At 40.4% G+C, this 17,366-nt stretch overlaps 1 protein-coding gene across 1 annotated transcript in view; it reads right to left on the reverse strand.

Moving 5' to 3' along the window:
* The window catches only part of ryr1a (ryanodine receptor 1a (skeletal)), a 143,468-nt gene that overhangs the window by 43,844 nt on the left and 82,258 nt on the right, over window positions 1–17,366 (reverse strand). The window contains 11 exon segments of the mRNA XM_036594491.1: window positions 4,324–4,416; window positions 5,141–5,192; window positions 6,253–6,359; window positions 6,612–6,708; window positions 6,791–6,903; window positions 6,987–7,121; window positions 7,238–7,297; window positions 8,010–8,180; window positions 13,027–13,041; window positions 15,244–15,336; window positions 16,588–16,675. Of these exon segments, the coding sequence (XP_036450384.1) occupies window positions 4,324–4,416; window positions 5,141–5,192; window positions 6,253–6,359; window positions 6,612–6,708; window positions 6,791–6,903; window positions 6,987–7,121; window positions 7,238–7,297; window positions 8,010–8,180; window positions 13,027–13,041; window positions 15,244–15,336; window positions 16,588–16,675 (1,024 nt within the window).

Consider the following 17,366-nt stretch of genomic DNA (forward strand, 5'->3'; position numbering starts at 1 on the left):
TCTTACTGGTGGTAATTACTTACAAAGTGAGGATTTCTGTATTAAACACTGCTGAATAACTTACATAACTGATATACATAACTAACAAACTATATATAACTAACAAAAGTTGACTTTGACCTACAGGATATTTTTTTTTACCAATATCAATATAGAATATATATCAAGATTTTAAGGGGCTAAAATTCAGATTATGATCATTTCGGACAATTTTACACTCAGATTTTAGATTTTCATGCTATCCTTTTAGCTACACTGTATGCAGTTTTAGTTAAACAGTGTTTTACTGATTGATAGGACTGTCAGGTCTCACGCTGTTGTCACATGTCTCAAACTCAAAGAAACAGCTGAAACTGACAGTGTTAAATAACATAAATATTGTAATATTCATATTGTAATATTGGGGGCAGGGCTACACAGATTTTTTGTGGCTTTATTTAGTCACCTGTTCATTTTTTTTTAAAAAATGTTTGTGTTATTTTCAGAATAAAGTTTAGGTTCAGATACATTTCACTGTTACTTCACATGTTGTTTTTGTTATTTCCTCTGTGATGGTGTTTGTGTTATTGTCTGTAAGTCTGTTACAAACAGTACCAACTGATAACACCACCAAAATTCTGGATTTTCATACAGAGACTGAATCTGAATACTCTTAAAAAAGATCTTCAAGGGTTCTATAACCATGAGTTCTATATAGAACATTTCATGCTTTCTTCAGATTGATGGAGAATCCCCTATAGCACCAAAAAGGGTCACACGCTTGACATCATAACAACAGAAGAACACTTTTTAGTGCTATATAGAACCACATACAATACATTCTCCATCAATCTAAAGAACCATTTCACCATGCAAACAACGCTTTAAGCCTTTAATGGCTTTATACACACATTTAAAAGAGATATGGTTCTGTTTAGAACTTTTGAAAAGGGTTCTATATTGGTTCTTCTATGGTTACAAGCTTAACATTGTAACAATAGCAGAAGCCTTTTTTGTGCTTTTCTTTTCAGAAAGGTTCTATACAGAACCATACACAATGCATTCTCTATCAATATGATGAACGCTTTGCATGATCAAAGTGTTCTTTGCATCATGAAAGGGTTCTTCACTGATGGAGAATGTGTTGTATTTGGTTCCATACAGAACTTTTGAAAAGGATTCTATATAGGTTCTTCTATAGTTACAAGTTTGACACTGCAACAATAGCAGAGCCCTTGTTTTGTGATATATAAATGCCATTTCAAAAAGGTTCTATATAGAACCATCTAAAGCACATTCTCCATTAATCTGAAGAACTTTTTCACAATGCCACTTGATCATGCAAAAGGTTCTTTGAGTGTTCTATATAGAGCCATTTTCTTTACTAAACAACTCTTGAGGAACCATCTTTTTAAGAGTGTTGGACTCTTGGTTCTAAATAGAACCATTGCCTTTACTAAAGAACCACAATGCCATAATGGAGAAAATGTGAATTATTGATATTTTCACAGATACTAAACCGTGAGGCATCAATAATGGCTAATATTATCGGTCGATTAATATATCAGTCTGATTCAGATTAAATTCAGATCTCAAATTCAGATTATGATAATTTCGGACAATTTTACATTCAGATTTTAGATTTTAATGTTATTCTTTTAGTTACACTGTATGTAGTTTTAGTTAAACAGAGATTTACTGACTGAGAGGACTGTCGGTTCTCATGCTGTTGTCACGCTTGAAACTGAAAATTTCGATTTCTCTATAAAAAAGTTCTGATTTCAGGTTGACTTTAAGAAGAGTAACTCAGTGTGTAACTGAGAGGACAGACAGAACAGGAGGACAGACGGTTTACAGTGCCATTAACGTCAGATTACAGAGAGACAGAACAAACACACAGCAAGGCAACCTCACATGGCAGCCCAGCCATACAGCTCACATCATATTTACACTGTACATCAGCCAGTTTACATTATTTAAACTTATTAAATTTCAACGTGTCCACTCTCCTTCTCACTCCCACTGATACTGTCTATGTTTTTGTTTTTTAAACGTCTTTGTTTCGTTTTTGCCACTAATGTAAAGCGACCTTTGCTATGAGAAAAGCCCTGTATAAATGAAACCCATAATTATTATTTGTGGAAACCTTAATATCATCGCATAACTGAGCATGTATGTTTAACACTAAATCTACAGAACGGCAGAGATGACATATGAGGTTTGACAGAAATGTTTAAAACACAGCAGATCAAATACTTCCGGTTCCTACACCGCCGAGCTCATCTCTGGAATCAGCCCGCTCTGAGTGAACACAAATGGGCTCAGCAGCTGGTGAGAGCTTATCAATACACTCTCAGAAATAAAGGTACTAAACTGTCACTGGGGTGGTTCCCCTCTTGTCACTGGGGTGGAACCCTCATAGGTACCTCTCAGTACCTTTAGTCAGGGATAACTAAGCTGTACTGACTCCACACACCCCGTCTCGTCTCCAGGCTTTTATTTTACTGTTCTGTTTAAAACATTCGGTTATGAAAAGGTACAAATACGAACTTTTCACCTGGAAAAACTTATTTAAGGTTCACAATCAGACCTTAAAACCACTGTTGGAGCTTTGAGGGAACATTTACACTGTTTGTACCATGATGAAGGATAAATGAACCTGAACAGAACCTTTATTACTAACAGTGTATCAAACACACAAACTACACAGCATCACACGCACCTGGTTAAATCCACACTACACACAGCAACATCATCAGTGTTAAAGTAACACCTGCACTTCTCTTTCAAGCGTCTGTTTCAGTGCTTCATTACGGAACGCACCCCTGAAAGAACGAGTCGCTCTAAAGAGCTCACTGAATTCGGCGTGGTGCTGTAATAGGATGCCACCGTTACAAGAAGTCAGTTCATTAAATTTCTTCCCCTCCTAGATTTTCCACGATCAGCTGTGAGTGTATTATTGAGAAGTGGAAGCATTTAAGAAACACAGCAACTCAGCCACGAAGTGTCAGACCACGGAAAGTTACAGAGCAGGTCACCGAGTGCTGAGGAGCATAGAGCATAAAGGTCCCCAACCCTCTGTTCAAACCTCCTCTGGCATCAACATCAGCACAAAAACTGAGCACCAGGAGCTTCATGGCAGGGTTTCCATGTCTGAGCAGCTGCATGCAAACCTTACAATCACCAAGCACAATGCCAAGCGTTGGATGGAGTGATGTAAAGCGCCACCACTGGACTCTGGAGCAGTGGAAACGTATTCTGTGGAGTGACCAATTACGCTTCTCTATCTGTCAGTCTGATGGACGAGTCTGGGTTTGGCGAATGCCAGGAGAACGTTACCTGCCTGACTGCACTGTGCCAGCTGTAGAGTTTGGTGGAGGAGGGATGATGATATGGGGCTGTTTTTCAGGGGTTGGTCTAGAACCCTTAGTTCCAGTGAAGGGAGATCTTAATGCTTCAGCAGAGCAAGACATTTTGGACAACTGTACACTTCCAACTTTGTGGGAACAGTTTGGGGAAGAACCTTTTCTGTTCCATCATGACTGAGCCCCTAGAACGGAGATTGAGATCCAGGCTCTCTCATCCAACATCAGTGTCTGACCTCACAAATGCTCTTCTGAACGAATGGGCCAAAATTCCCACAGACTCTCTCCAACATCTTGTAGGAAGCTTCCCTGAAGAGTGGAAGCTGTTAGAGCTGCAAAGGGGGACCAGCTCCATATTAATGCCTATGGATTTAGAATGGGATTCATAAAAGCTCCTGTAGATGTCCCAGTACTTTTGTCCATATAGTGCAACTGCAACAGATTACAGTTACGTTTATTTTTTTGTATCCTGATTACATAACGCTGTTACATGTATTCCATTACTACCCAACACTGGTTGTGAGGTATTAACTTGATGTCACTACATTAACACTGGCACATAGTCTGCCACGCTATTGAAGATAAGCTTATCTGTCAACCTGCAGATCACCCCATTTCATAAAGAGAAACAGCTGCTTGAAAGAGAACTCAAGGTTACGAACGTGGCCGCGGTTCTCTGATGGCGTAATGAGGGTTCTCAGCAGGTGTGCTCACTAAGACTGAACAGATATCTCACTCAGGCTACCAGAGAATCGGGGTAACGTTCATAAACTAAAGCCTTCCACTGAAGCCTGGTGTGCATACGCAGTGCAGAAAAATACTCCGTTTTAATTGCAGGTGTTAATTTAACTCCAATGTGGGATGTGTGGTGAAGAATGAGTGTAGTGGTGTTGAAGATGATGATGAAGATGATGATGATGAAGTCTCTGGCCTCTGTACCGCTCTGGTGTCCCTGTCCCCTGCCCCCGGCCAACATTACCGTCTCTGACTGTCGCACCTCAAACGACATCTCCTCTGCTCCTCCAGCCTGGTCTTCCTCTTCATCCTCATCTTCCTCACCGATGTGGCAGCTCTAGACACACACAGAGCACAGATGACTGGCTATCCATGACTTCATTTCCCCTCCACGATCAGTTAAAGCAGCACTATGTAATATTTTTCATGAAAGAAGTGTCGTTACTGAGTTTGGAGAATAAAGAACACACTACAATATAGTGAGTGTGCGCTGCTGTGAGTTGCCCTGTAAAGCCTGAAATGATCATTTAAAAGTCAGAGGCGTCGAGTTTTTCACACCACGTTGTACGTCTTTACATATTAACGTCACACACAGACTCAAAAAGAAGGTCCAACACGATGTTTTGGCCTCAAATGATCTCAAAATCAGCATCATACTGATGACAACAGTAGATAATTCACTCACATCCTCAGAAGATGCATCCTTCACCAAGCATAGACTGAGTTCTCTTTGAATTCTCTTTAAACAAACTCACTCAAGTCAGATTCATCCGCTCGCGGGGGTCTGAAACACAACTCATGTTATTAAATGTTCTGCACGCTGCGTGTAATGTTTCTACCAGAGACGTCTCCAAATCCTCAAATCCTACATAGTGCTGCTTTAAACGGGATGAAGTACCTTAGTTAAACCTCTGGAACGAGGAAAAGTTCAAAGATTATCCTTCAGTATCTGAATGAAAATATTTTGCAGCAATTACTTACGGCTCCCCCTTCTGGGCTACAGTGGGAATTACATTAAGAACACGAAATCTATTAACTTGGAAAAAAAAAGTGTCACACACCTTTGCCATAATATCAGCATAAGCCATGTAGAGATAGTCCATGTCAAGTTTACTGTAAGAAGAAAAATATTATTGATATACATTAATTTATGTAAATACAATTATGCTGTACATTTATAAATGTACTGTAATGTATTGTAGAGGTGGGCAATATGACAAAACTTATCATTATCATAATAAATTACATCACAACGTGTCACAATATGCTTTTCTGTGCATATCATGGATATCTTCAGTGGTTGAAAATAATTAACGAAATATTTCATTAAAAAGAGAGCATAATTAGTCCTGTTTAACTGGATTTAAAGCAACAGTGTGTAAAATGTTGAATAGTAGTAGTTTTTGATTAAGCAATAAACCACTCAATGCTGTAAAACCCCCTTCCCTGTGATTAAATCACTGTAACACGACCTCACATGGCTTACTGCTTTTATAAAAGGGCGGACAGCATAAAATATGATAAAATACACAATTTCTCAGAAAATAATTTCAAGTTACTTGTAATAATAAGTAACATAAACAAGCCAAGAAATGTAGTTCCTGTAGAGTTTGGTATCATTACCAAGCAACCATAGACCTCTGAATGAGGAGCATAACATTTGGTCGCCCATCACCATGTACTGCAGTCATTCCATGAACGTCTTAACTTTTTGTCGTATAACAATGAACATTTAACTTTAAATAAAACTTTCGGTTAGTCACCAAATTACCACCGCAAGTCTTATTTTAGCACCAAGCTAACGGCCCCCCTCTTCTAACGCCGGGGCTGAATCTCAAACGGCTCGGAATGTTCGAAGCTCAGTGATACAGAGTTCAGTGGTTGTGAGGCGGTTGGTGTGCCTATATCAAGTACTTTACAGTAGCTTTAAAAGCAGCCAGGCCAATCAGATTTTAGGACCGGAACTACTCATTTTCAGTATAGTATTTTTAAAATATGGCACTACCTTGTCTGTTCTAACTTATCAGATGTTAGAAAAAATAAATATTGTGACGCATCGTGTGTCGTAAAAAAAACTTCCTGAAGCATCGTGAGCTGTGACTTTTTGCCATATCGCCCAGCTCTGACTGTAAATGTGATTCCTGAGTGTTTACTGAGTCCTAAAGTCTCTCACCTCTTCTCTGTGAGTGCAGTGCGGCTGAAGTGAAGGATGAGCTGATGAAGAGGGTCCGGCTTCGTCTCCGTCTCCTCCTCTTCCTCCTCTTCCTGCTCCATTGCTTTCTGTGTGAAACATTTGATTAAAGCGAGATGAAGGACATTCGTTCAGTAAGGATATTCTGCTCTAGAGCGCTTAATCGTAATTATCGATTATCATTATTTAAATGTATCTCAATCACGCTGATACACCGCATTTAATGCAACTAATGTGACCTTATAAAGATGCGATCAGTTTAACTCTTTGGACCAGACTCCTGCGTTTTTGGGCAATGTGCATATTTATCTTCTAGCCTTCATAACTTTGGAATGACTTACGGATAAGTCATCGATCATCCGGTCCTCAAAGGAGTATCCCTCAGTTTGGAGCCAGTTCCGTTTATAAGCATCCAGGAACATGTTGGATGCTCGATGCCTGAAAGAACAGCGCTAATTAGGACGAGTCCACCCTACCCCGACATAAAGCTTCATGTTTCAACAGCTCCAGTCAGTCTCACCTGGGCAGGTTGTAGAGGGGGGTCATTCTGAAGCAGGCCACCACCGCCCTGCGCCTCTGCTTGGACAGCAGCTTGTGCCAAACCATCTTTTTGGATTTGAACGGGTGCTCCGTCTGAACGAGCGAAGAAAGTACAGTCATAAAATAGCTATGAAAAGTTATAAGATCTGCATGAAAGCTTAGAAAAAGCTACTCACCACCTCGATGTGATAAAGAACAGCAGCCACCTCCTGCACTCGCTTCACCACTTTCTCAGGAGCGTCCGCATCCTCGGCCTTCCCCGCCCGCTCCTTATACAGAGCCATCTGCCAGCGCATAGAGGGGTCCTCCACCTGAGAGAGAGAGAGAGCAGCACTAAACCTGGAGCGCAAGATAACATCCACAATACTCATTCAAATCTGTACACTGTGTCGGGAAATGTTGTGCGGTCTGTTTATTTCTGCTTTACCTTGCCTTGGAGGTGCAGGTTGATCTGCAGGAACTCTCTCACCTCTTCATCTGTATCTTTCTGTTAAATATATAAATATGCAAATGTAAAGACAACTTTTTTTCAAATGATGATTTGTCTGCTTTCTTGTCTAAAACATTGAAGAGTAAGCTGTATTAGATTTTTGACTTCTTTCTTCTTTTGAAGGAACAATGTGCACTAGCATATCTAAAATCTTAAAAGCTGAAATACATACATTTTTGTTAAAACTGAAGAAGTGTTGTTACTGAGTGAGGAGAGTAAAAACAGGCTAAAATATGGTCACACACAAACTAAAAAAAGAAGGTCCAGCTCGATGTTTCGGCCTCAAATGATCTCAAAATCAAAATCATACTGGTGAAGATGTGATGACAATAGTAGACAATTCACTCACATCCTCAGAAGACGCTCCTTCACCAAGTTTAGACTGAGTTCTCTTTGAATTCTCTCATCAGATTCATCAAAATGTTCTGCACGCAGTTACACTTTTACCACCAGAGAGGTCTACAAATCCCCAAAACTTACATAGTGCAGCTTTGAATGTTGCAATAGAACCATACTGAGACCCACGTATCATGGTATTGTAGTGTGGGGCCTGTGGCCTGTATTTATTTAACTATTCCTACTCATTCATTTCCTACGATTATCCAACACTGTTAATTCTTTATTGAAATGTCAACAATAAACAAAACACCAACATAAAACACAGATGAGAATAAAGTGAACAAGCTCTCGGCATGTGTGGTCACTCTACCAGGGAGTAGCGGATCTTGGCAAGGTTAATGAGCTCCTGGTCAGCAGGTGAACACATGTTGAGTCCTATGGGGAGCATCTTCTTCAGCGCAGCGACGATCAGGGACGTCTGTACTGAGTAACGATCCCCCCGCCGCTTCTTCTTCGTACGTTCCACATCTGAGCCGCCAGCCTGCGATTACATCCAGATTATACAGCATGACAACAGACGTAAAACAGAAAAACAGAACCGAAAAGCACATTTTTCCCCATGAAAATCATTATAAACGCTGCTTTTCACCACCAGGAGAAACAGCATGAGGAACTCAACGGATTACTACACTTTTCATCTCACACTCATACAAAATCTGCTCCCAGACTGAATGGAGAGGACGCTATCTGTCTAAACAGCTTCCTTCGCTATCTCAAAGCAGAATAAACCACGCCCACTTCATCTCAGACTCCCAAAATCTGACCACTTAACAGGTCACTCAGTCCTACTAGTGGAGTTTTCTTCATTCAAACACTGCCAGCTGCACATTTTGGAGCCACTGCAACAAAAAACTGAACTAAACTGAAGCCAAAAGCATCGTTTAAACATTTCTATAAACTTAAAATGTGTAAAAATTTTAATTAATATTATTCAACTAACCACATTAAGAGTTACTCTCAATAATATTCAAAAATTTAATCACTTTCAATCAGTTTTTGATTGAATTAGAAGTGATAATTAGTTCCACAATTCAAACATTTCACGAAATATTAAAAGATATGTTACTAAAAGATGTTACTGTTACTGAACTGTTTAATTGGTCTCATCTTCACCATAATATCTGAAATGAGCCATATTAAAAATGGCAATTTGTTGCTGCAATTTATACTGCCAATTAGAAAAGAAGCAGCACTGCCCTCTTGTGGACCCAGCTGGTATTACAAGTTAAATTCACACTATAACTCTCTTTTTAACGTTAAGACTCTTATATTGGTATTTGAGAAAATGGAGGATTTAGTGGAATCTTTCAGTTTCGACTGCTAATTTATTAGAGAATTAGAGTAAAACAAATTTAGTCATATTCAAATACAGTCAAACAGTGCCTTTGGAATCAATTACTTAGCACTTCGCTGCAGTGGCTCCAAGCTGAATCCTCCTTTATTCCCATGACTCATGGAGTAGCCCACATTTTAGCTTTTAATTCAGAGCCGTTTTAGTGTTTTTAATTCTCATTAATGGGAGGGTGGAGGCAAACACTTAATATCGCTTGTCATCAGGGTGGACAAGAGAAGGAGGCTTAGTGCAGGAGAGAGGGAAGCAGAAGAGGAAAATCTAGCTCATTTATCTCTTCTAATCTGCAAGGAGAAAGAGATCAGTTATTTTTTAATACCTTACAAAAGGGAAAAATACATGCTTTTATTACAGGAATGAAACATGCACACTCACTGTGGTCTGCTCATGCATTAGGACTGCAGGTCAAGTCTAGGTGTATGCAGTAATGTAGTGCAAGCACAAACACAATTCACAAGCTGAACTAATCACACTAAAACAACACACAAAAGTCCATGCTAGATCTGCTCCAGTGCCCTAAGTCATGTGGCAGTGATTTTATACTGATTCTGATATTGATCTGTATGACACCTCGGTGCTGCATCAGTTTTTAAGAGCATAAGTTCATAAATGTAAAGATTTTGTTTTTCTTTGTAAAGATGTGTTTTCATTATTCCTGTAAGATTTAAAGTAATACTCTAACAAAAAATCTAATTTACTTCGTCTTTCTCCTTTTCCCGAATGTAATTGATCAGCTGAGAAGTTTGGTAGTTTCTGTAGTTGTAGCACTGGAGCTACAAGTCTAATGTAGCTAATAAGTCAAGCTTATACTCCACCAATTAGCATCATGCCTAAATCATCATACTCATCTCAAACCATGTGGAGATGTTCAGCATTTCTAAAAGTCTTGATTATGTGGTTTCTGACACTGTATGACTCACTGTACCTATAAACATGGACTTAAGTATGTTAGCATAGCTAAATACAGTAGCAGCAACAACTTGTCGCCTAAATTTTGGCCACACTTTTGATCAGAAACATGTCTTGGCTGATCAATTACATTTGGGTGAAAGTGAACACACTGACCAGCCACTTCATTAAGCCCATCTCCTCATATCTACACTCACTGTCCACTTTATCAGCTCCATTGACCGTATAGTTTCACTCTGTAGTTCTACAGTTACAGACTGTAGTCCATCTGTTTCTCTGCATACTTTGTTAGCCCCCTTTTACCCTGTTCTTTAGGGGTCAGGGGACCCCCACAGGACCCCCACAGAGCAGGTACTATTTGGGTGGCGGGTCATTCTCAGCACTGCAGTGACACTGACGTGGTGGTGGTGTGTTAGTGTGTGTTGAGTTTTTAAACACCTCAGTGTCGCTGCTGGACTGAGAACCAAAAACATCCAGCCAATAGCGTCCTGTGGGCAGCGTCCTGTGACCACTGATGAAGGACTAGAGGATGACCAACACAAACTGAAACTATATGGTCAGTGGAGCTGATACAGTGGACAGTGAGTGTAGAAACAAGGAGGTGGACTTAATGAAGTGGCCAGTCAGTTTATTCCTTTAAGGTGTTTGTTTGTAGGAATGCTGATGTAACGTTGCGCTCTGCTTTCCATAAACTGAGATAACACTGTTACAGTGACGTCTGACCACAATCAGAAGGACTTATCTATTTTGTTGGTGTGCGGCACGAACTGTAAGTTGCCAACTGCTAATCTAACATCCCTTTTTCCACAATCCCATCTCAATCAGTTGTTTTTGATTGCATTAGGGGTCATGGGTTAAAAGGGGAGGATGGGGAGAGGCTCCAGAGTTACATGGAGTTTAAAGCCATGGGACTCCAGTGAGACCACTGTTAGAACGACAGAGATGACAGAATGGACCCTAATCACCCCCTTGTGGCAAGGAAGCTGTATTGCAATCCACAAAACCAACCAAATCAACCAACCAGTCAGGCTGGGGTCAGTTTCTCATCAGTTCAGCCAGTTCAGAAAATTCACCAAGATACTATCTATGAGTTTAAAACGGCGCATTAACCAGAGTGTGTGAGCGGAGCGGAGTGGGAGCGGAGTGATGTGAAGAAGATGGTGTTATGAGCTCGTATGTTTGTTTACCCTCTGCAGATTTCTAGACTGGGCCATCACTTCAAGCCTAACACTTCCAAAAAAGTCTCTGTAGCTCAGAATGTTTAACTCTACACTCTGAAAAAGATGGTTCTTCCAGGGCTCTTTAGTAAAGAAAAAGACCCCTTTGCATGATTAAGGGGGTTCTTTGCATCAAGAAAGGGTCAGAATGTGCTGTAGATTTTTTAACAAGACCTTTTTGATAAGTGTTCTTTATAGCCTTCAAATAGGTTCTTATATTGTTAGAATATCAAGCTTGTAACAACAGAAAAACCAGTTTCGGTGCCATATAGAACCCTTCTCAAAAAGCTTCTATATAGAACCATTTACAGCACATTCAAGGAGTAAAATAAAAATCATAAGAATGGATCATATGGAGTGGATGTGGAGCGGTTTCTCTGACGTGTGAGCAAAAAATAGAAAACCCGGAGCGGAGCTGGAGCGGAGTGATTACTGGAATGTATTCATTTCTATTCAGTCCATTTCCTGAACTGGCTCAGCTGAAGCAGCCTTGGCCCCAACCCTGCCGCCAGCCCTCACCACAACACAGAGAAACAGATACTGTTTCTGGAACAATACATGTGTGATGGTCCCCATCCGGACGGTGGTCCACTCAGGCCAAGCGGGCGTTCAGGGTGATGGCTCGGGGCTCCGGGGTGATCAGTGCGGAGCCGAGGGCCATGAGCCTGACTCTACTACAGAAACTTTCATCAATCGCCTCCACAGACTCCCTCCCGCACACACTGGCAGGACTGCAGGCGCCCGCAGCCAGGGGGCGCCCTTCTGTCCAGGGGGCAAGGAGGATTCTGTACCTGCGCTGTGTTAAAGCAATCGATTGGCCAAAAAATGGTTTAGCCCACGCTCCAAATGTCGTGTTTACTTTAGTTTTAGCACTGGAGCTACAATGAAGCTAATGTAGCTAACAAGTAATGGAAGCTTGTTAGCCCACCAATAAACATGGTGCTAACTGTATGCCTAAATTATAACACACTTGCCTCAAACCATGTGGCGTTATTAAGCAATCTCTTACAGACGTGATAATATCTCTTGATGTTGGCACTGTGGTTTGAAGCAAATGCAAAATAAACATCTTGGCTGACTGATTACTTTTGGGGTGGGGGGGGGCTTTTTGGCCAAACTATCGCTTTAAGTAAGTGTGCTGCGTGTGTGTGGCTGTTTCTCTTCCATCACTGCTTTTGCTACATCTACTTTGAAGCCAACAGCAATTTCCATTGAGATATTCATATTCAAATTTTCATATATTCATCTATGATGTGTGCTGTGTATCTTTTATTATGGTATTTTGTTTGACAACATCAATACTTTGTTAAGGGTGCTCAGTTTGTCTGTAGCGGGGTGGGCGATATGCCATTTTTACGATATACCATATGATATGTTTCATGATATTTTGACAGACAAAACAGCACTAGAAGGGTCACATTTAAAAACTGCCATGAAAAACTATGAAGACAATGATTATCATTAACTGAATCCAATTAAAGAGTACGAATTATGCAGCTGGTCAGGGCTCTTAAATTACTGACGATCTCCACGATATGCTCATAAAAGCATATTGTGTATCACGATATCAACATTTTTCAAAATAAAAATAAAATATCGTCATATCGCCCACCCCTCGTCTGTAGATAGTTTTCCATAGAGGTGCTTAGACGTGCAAAATTGAATATGCAGCTAAAAGTGGAGGCCGATAGCTCTTCCTGCGTCTCAAACGCATGTCCGAATGTGGCGGGTGTCAGTGTACAGGATGCTATAGTGCTGGGTGCCAGTGTGCCGGGGGGGTTGATGAAAAGCCCCCCAGGACGTGGGGTGCCATGCGGCAGCACAGCAGGCGTGCAGGAACAGAATCTAACCTCAGAGTCTCCGGCCTAGAAACACACCAGCATCCGCGCCGAACGCAGGGACAAGGAACAACCAGAAAGAAAAAAACATTAACCAAAAAACATCCTGCAACAGTCTTCACAGCACAGAACCCACTCAGAACCAGTCACTCGCTGGACTCAGGACTATAGAGGGTACGCATGTGACGTCACAGCCGCGGGAGTCGCTGCAGTCACGCCCAAAAAGGCTGACTGAGCGGCAGTGTTAGCGTTCAGTGCGAGTACCATGAAAACACAAAATCATCTAAAATAAGAGCTGTTGTGCGAGAGAATGTTCAAATAGATACAGCAAAAATTCAAAGCGATATTTTTACAGACTAAAGTAAAGAGAAGCAAATAGACAACACAAGGCTGAATTAAGCTTCCTATTAGTCAGCTTTTTGTAGGAATTTTCTCGTTCCACCTTAAAAGGTGCAGCAGTTACATTCTGGCACCTGTGGCTTCTTGCTGGAATTTTCCCGTTCCACCTTAAACAGTGCGGCAATTATATTCTGGCACCTGTGGCTTCTTGTTGGAATTTTCCTGTTCCACCTTAAATGCTGTGGCAGTTACAGTCTGGCGCCTGAGGCTTTTAAGGTGGAACGGGAAAATTCTAACACAGGCGCCCGAATGTAACTGCTGCACTATTTAAGGTGGAAGAGGAAAATTCGAACAAGAAGCTGGCGAATGGGAGGCTAGATTTGCAGTTGCCATATTGTAAAAGTAATATATTGTATTTACTACTCATCAAATACATATTTCGCATCTTCATTTTCATTTACAGCCTGTGTAACTAAAGTTTTTGTCAGCATTTATTTAATAACATCCATGATTATGAGCCTTGTGTTCGACGAACGGGGGGGCGGGGGGTTGAGCAGTGTTAGCTCCCCAAAACAAACCCATATATATCCTTATAAGGGGGTAACGTTACTCCACAGAGCAGGTTTAGACAGTTTGGCCAGGTAACTTTGTAGACTTGAAAGTTTTACGTGGAACAGAGAAACGTTAAACGTCACGATGTCCACAAGAATTTCTATTCTACTGTCGGGTCCAGCTGCCTTTAAATTAAGTAGATAATCACTTGTTTTAGTCCCGGTTTGTCCTTTTCCCCTAATAAACGCTCTGATTGGGTGACCGAGGAAGCGTATTTCGGCAAGAAGTGATGTCAATGCATACCCTCTATAACATTCACACCTGCACATTAACATACTTTACCTTCTGATCAGATGAAGAGTGATGGGAGGTTCGGCTGTTGGGTTAACGCAATTATCTCTCTTGATTTAAGAACAGGGTGAAGAAACACTTCGTAGGGTATATCAACACCATGCTCTGATGTTAGGGGGTAAATTAGGTCAGTTAATCCTAACCTTAAATACCCTAATTGGACCCAACCCCTGTAGTGTTCCTAACACTGACACAAAACGAATGGTTCGTTTTCTCACCAGGACTTTAGACTTTAACCAAAATTCACCTACTGTGTCAGATAAACTGTGGTGAGATGATTATGATTTTGTAAGCTTATATAACTTAATGTGATCGGGCTGAGACACACAGCTCCTGGATTAAAAGAGAGCTCCCCCGTTTTTTTAAATTCTCAGCATAATCAAATGATAACGATGTAATCAGAGTCATCCAGAGTGGTTTGGTGTGAAATGCTCTGTTTAAGAGAACCTTACCGAGTCAGAACTGTTCACAGTGGTGGTGATAGGAACCAGACGTCCACCTCTAAAAGCTCCCTCACAGAAAGTTCCTACATGAAATGGTTATGAATTCACTGCCTGATGACTGAGACACTGTTTTATGATAGTTTAGAGAACTTAAACTCCATTCATGGTGGAGGGATACATGCAGGGCGCTGTGAGGCAAAATAGTCCCCAAAGAAAACTTATTATTTCAGATTTTCCACTATTTTCCATCATCAACATTCCATATAAACTCAGAAGACTCGTGTAGGTTCACTGGTGGTTCTGGATAGTAAATAAAATGTCTATATCTGTGTTGTAGTCATGGCGACCCCTGGTTCCTATCACCACCACTGTAAAGACATCTGAACCATTTCACACCAAAACACTCTGAATCTCTCTGATTACATCTCTACCATTTAATTATATAGAACTTTTGAGAAATGGGTGGAGTTCCCCTTTAATAAAGTTGATTTATAGCTGATCTATTGCTCCTGGTCACTTCTCTTGGTCACCCGACCCATCTCACCTTGCTCATCTTGCTCTTGCTGTCGGCGGTGAGGAAGGACATGTTGTTTATCTCATTCATCACCACGAAATTCTGCTCCTCACGCTTGAAGTTCTGCAAAGAGACACGACAAGCAGAAGATTTTGTAAGCGACCTTCAGGAAAGAGAATTTGATATTTTTATGAATTTGGCTCATTTTTGATCAAAAGTTTACTTAGTGCCTTCAAAATTTTGTAAATTCTTGCTTATACAGATCTTGAAAACAAGTGTGACCTCAGATACCTTTTCAGAAAGCGTTAGTCTGGAGTGTCTGTGAGCTGAAAATTTTTATGGTAATTCACTCAATTGCTTAATATTCAGTAAAAATAAACTATTAGCACAACCATGTTTTTTATTGATTTTCTGTCCTCTTGGATTCCTGCTGAGCGCTAAAACTCTGATACACAGCAAGACCGGCTTTATTTTTCATTTCAAATTCAGTTGCATGTTTACAATCAGCTGTTTATAAGATTCAAAATCAATGTAAATTGAAAGACAGAGCTAAATATGATTAATTGTATAATAATATTGATCATGTTTGTTGTTATTTATCTGTTAAATCACTCATTCTGAACGGAGAGAATGAAAACAAGTTACAACCGCATCACAGCTGGGGTTCAGTTAGTTTGGCAGTTTCCTCATTCCAAATTTAGTCGATCAGCCACAGCATGTTTGTGTCTGAAGTTTGCTTCTTTAGTTTTAGCGCTTGAGCTACGAGGCTGATGTAACTAACAAGTAATGTGAGCTTATATCCCACCAATTCGCACAGTGCTAACTGCATACCTAAATCATCACACACTTACAGAATCTCTAATAGATTTGATTATATCATTTTTGTTATTTTTATTTACATTTCCAACAGTGTGATACACTGTTAAGTACGTCATGTTAGGGCTGGGCATTATGATGATATTTTATTGTAATCATGATAAATTATATCACAGTACGCTTTTCTGAGCACATTGTGTATATCGTCAATACTTAAAAACAAAAAAACTGAGCACAATTTATTACTTTTATTATTATAGTATTTTCATATGTGGTGCTGCATGTTCTATTTTGTCTGTTTCAACTTATTAAATTCCAGAAGAACTAAAAATCGTGATGCATATCGTGTATTGTGAAAATGTCTTGAAATATTGTGATATAATATTTTTGCCATATATCCCACCTCCACATCATGTGGCTAAAAACAGCAGTCTAAGCCATCCTGAAGACAGAATTTTGTCCACCCTTTCTGATTTTTGGCCAAACTATCGCTTTAATAAGATCAAGCTGATGTGTCTGCAGAGTTAGAGAACCATATAAAGCATCACATGGACTCACATGAGATTTGGACCAGAAGATGAAGACTTCGCCCACCATGCGGAAAAGCTCCTCAGCATCAGGGTCAGGGCAGGTCAGCCAACTCGCCCTAACACAAACAAACAAACAAAATATAATAAAATAATAACTGAAACAGTTACCAGAAATAAAAATACATGGTTCTTAAAGGCTTTAAAGTCAGTCTGGGTGTGAACTCAGATCTTTCCTCCTGCATGGTAACGTATCTGTGAGAGGAACTCTGTATCAGGGAAGCTCTCTGAGCTGGCTCTCCGAGTTTATCCTCCTGCAGGGCTGTATCTGCAGTGACGGTGATGAGATGAGCTCTAGCAGAGCACAGTCAGAGTTACGGCTCACCTACCAACATGGAGATGGGGTCTTCTTAATGACGTAATCCAACACTATGGCCCAATCCCATTTCTTATTTTGAACCCTTCCCCTTGTTTTTGAGTGTCACTTTACCCCTTGGAACTGAGCTACAAGGGGTAGTGGTTAAAATCTTCCCTACAAAATGAAACAACTCTCAAAAAAAAGAGCATTACTTCATTAACAGGCTGCTAGTGGAGCTAGAATAAGCAGTCTATTTCAGGTGGAACGGGAAATTTAGCTAGCTAGCTACAGAAACATCAGCTACTACTAGTGATTTTTTATGCTTGTTATGAACAAAAGGACCATAATACAGGGTGTCCCAAAAAATTGACATCATTTCGTAGTCTAATAACAGCCAATTCTCCCTCAAACGATCTCAAACTTTAACAAAATGTGTAAAAACTAACCAAGGT

This window comes from Colossoma macropomum, unplaced genomic scaffold, assembly GCF_904425465.1.
Source record: "Colossoma macropomum unplaced genomic scaffold, Colossoma_macropomum, whole genome shotgun sequence".
NCBI classification, from domain to species: Eukaryota; Metazoa; Chordata; class Actinopteri; order Characiformes; family Serrasalmidae; genus Colossoma; species Colossoma macropomum.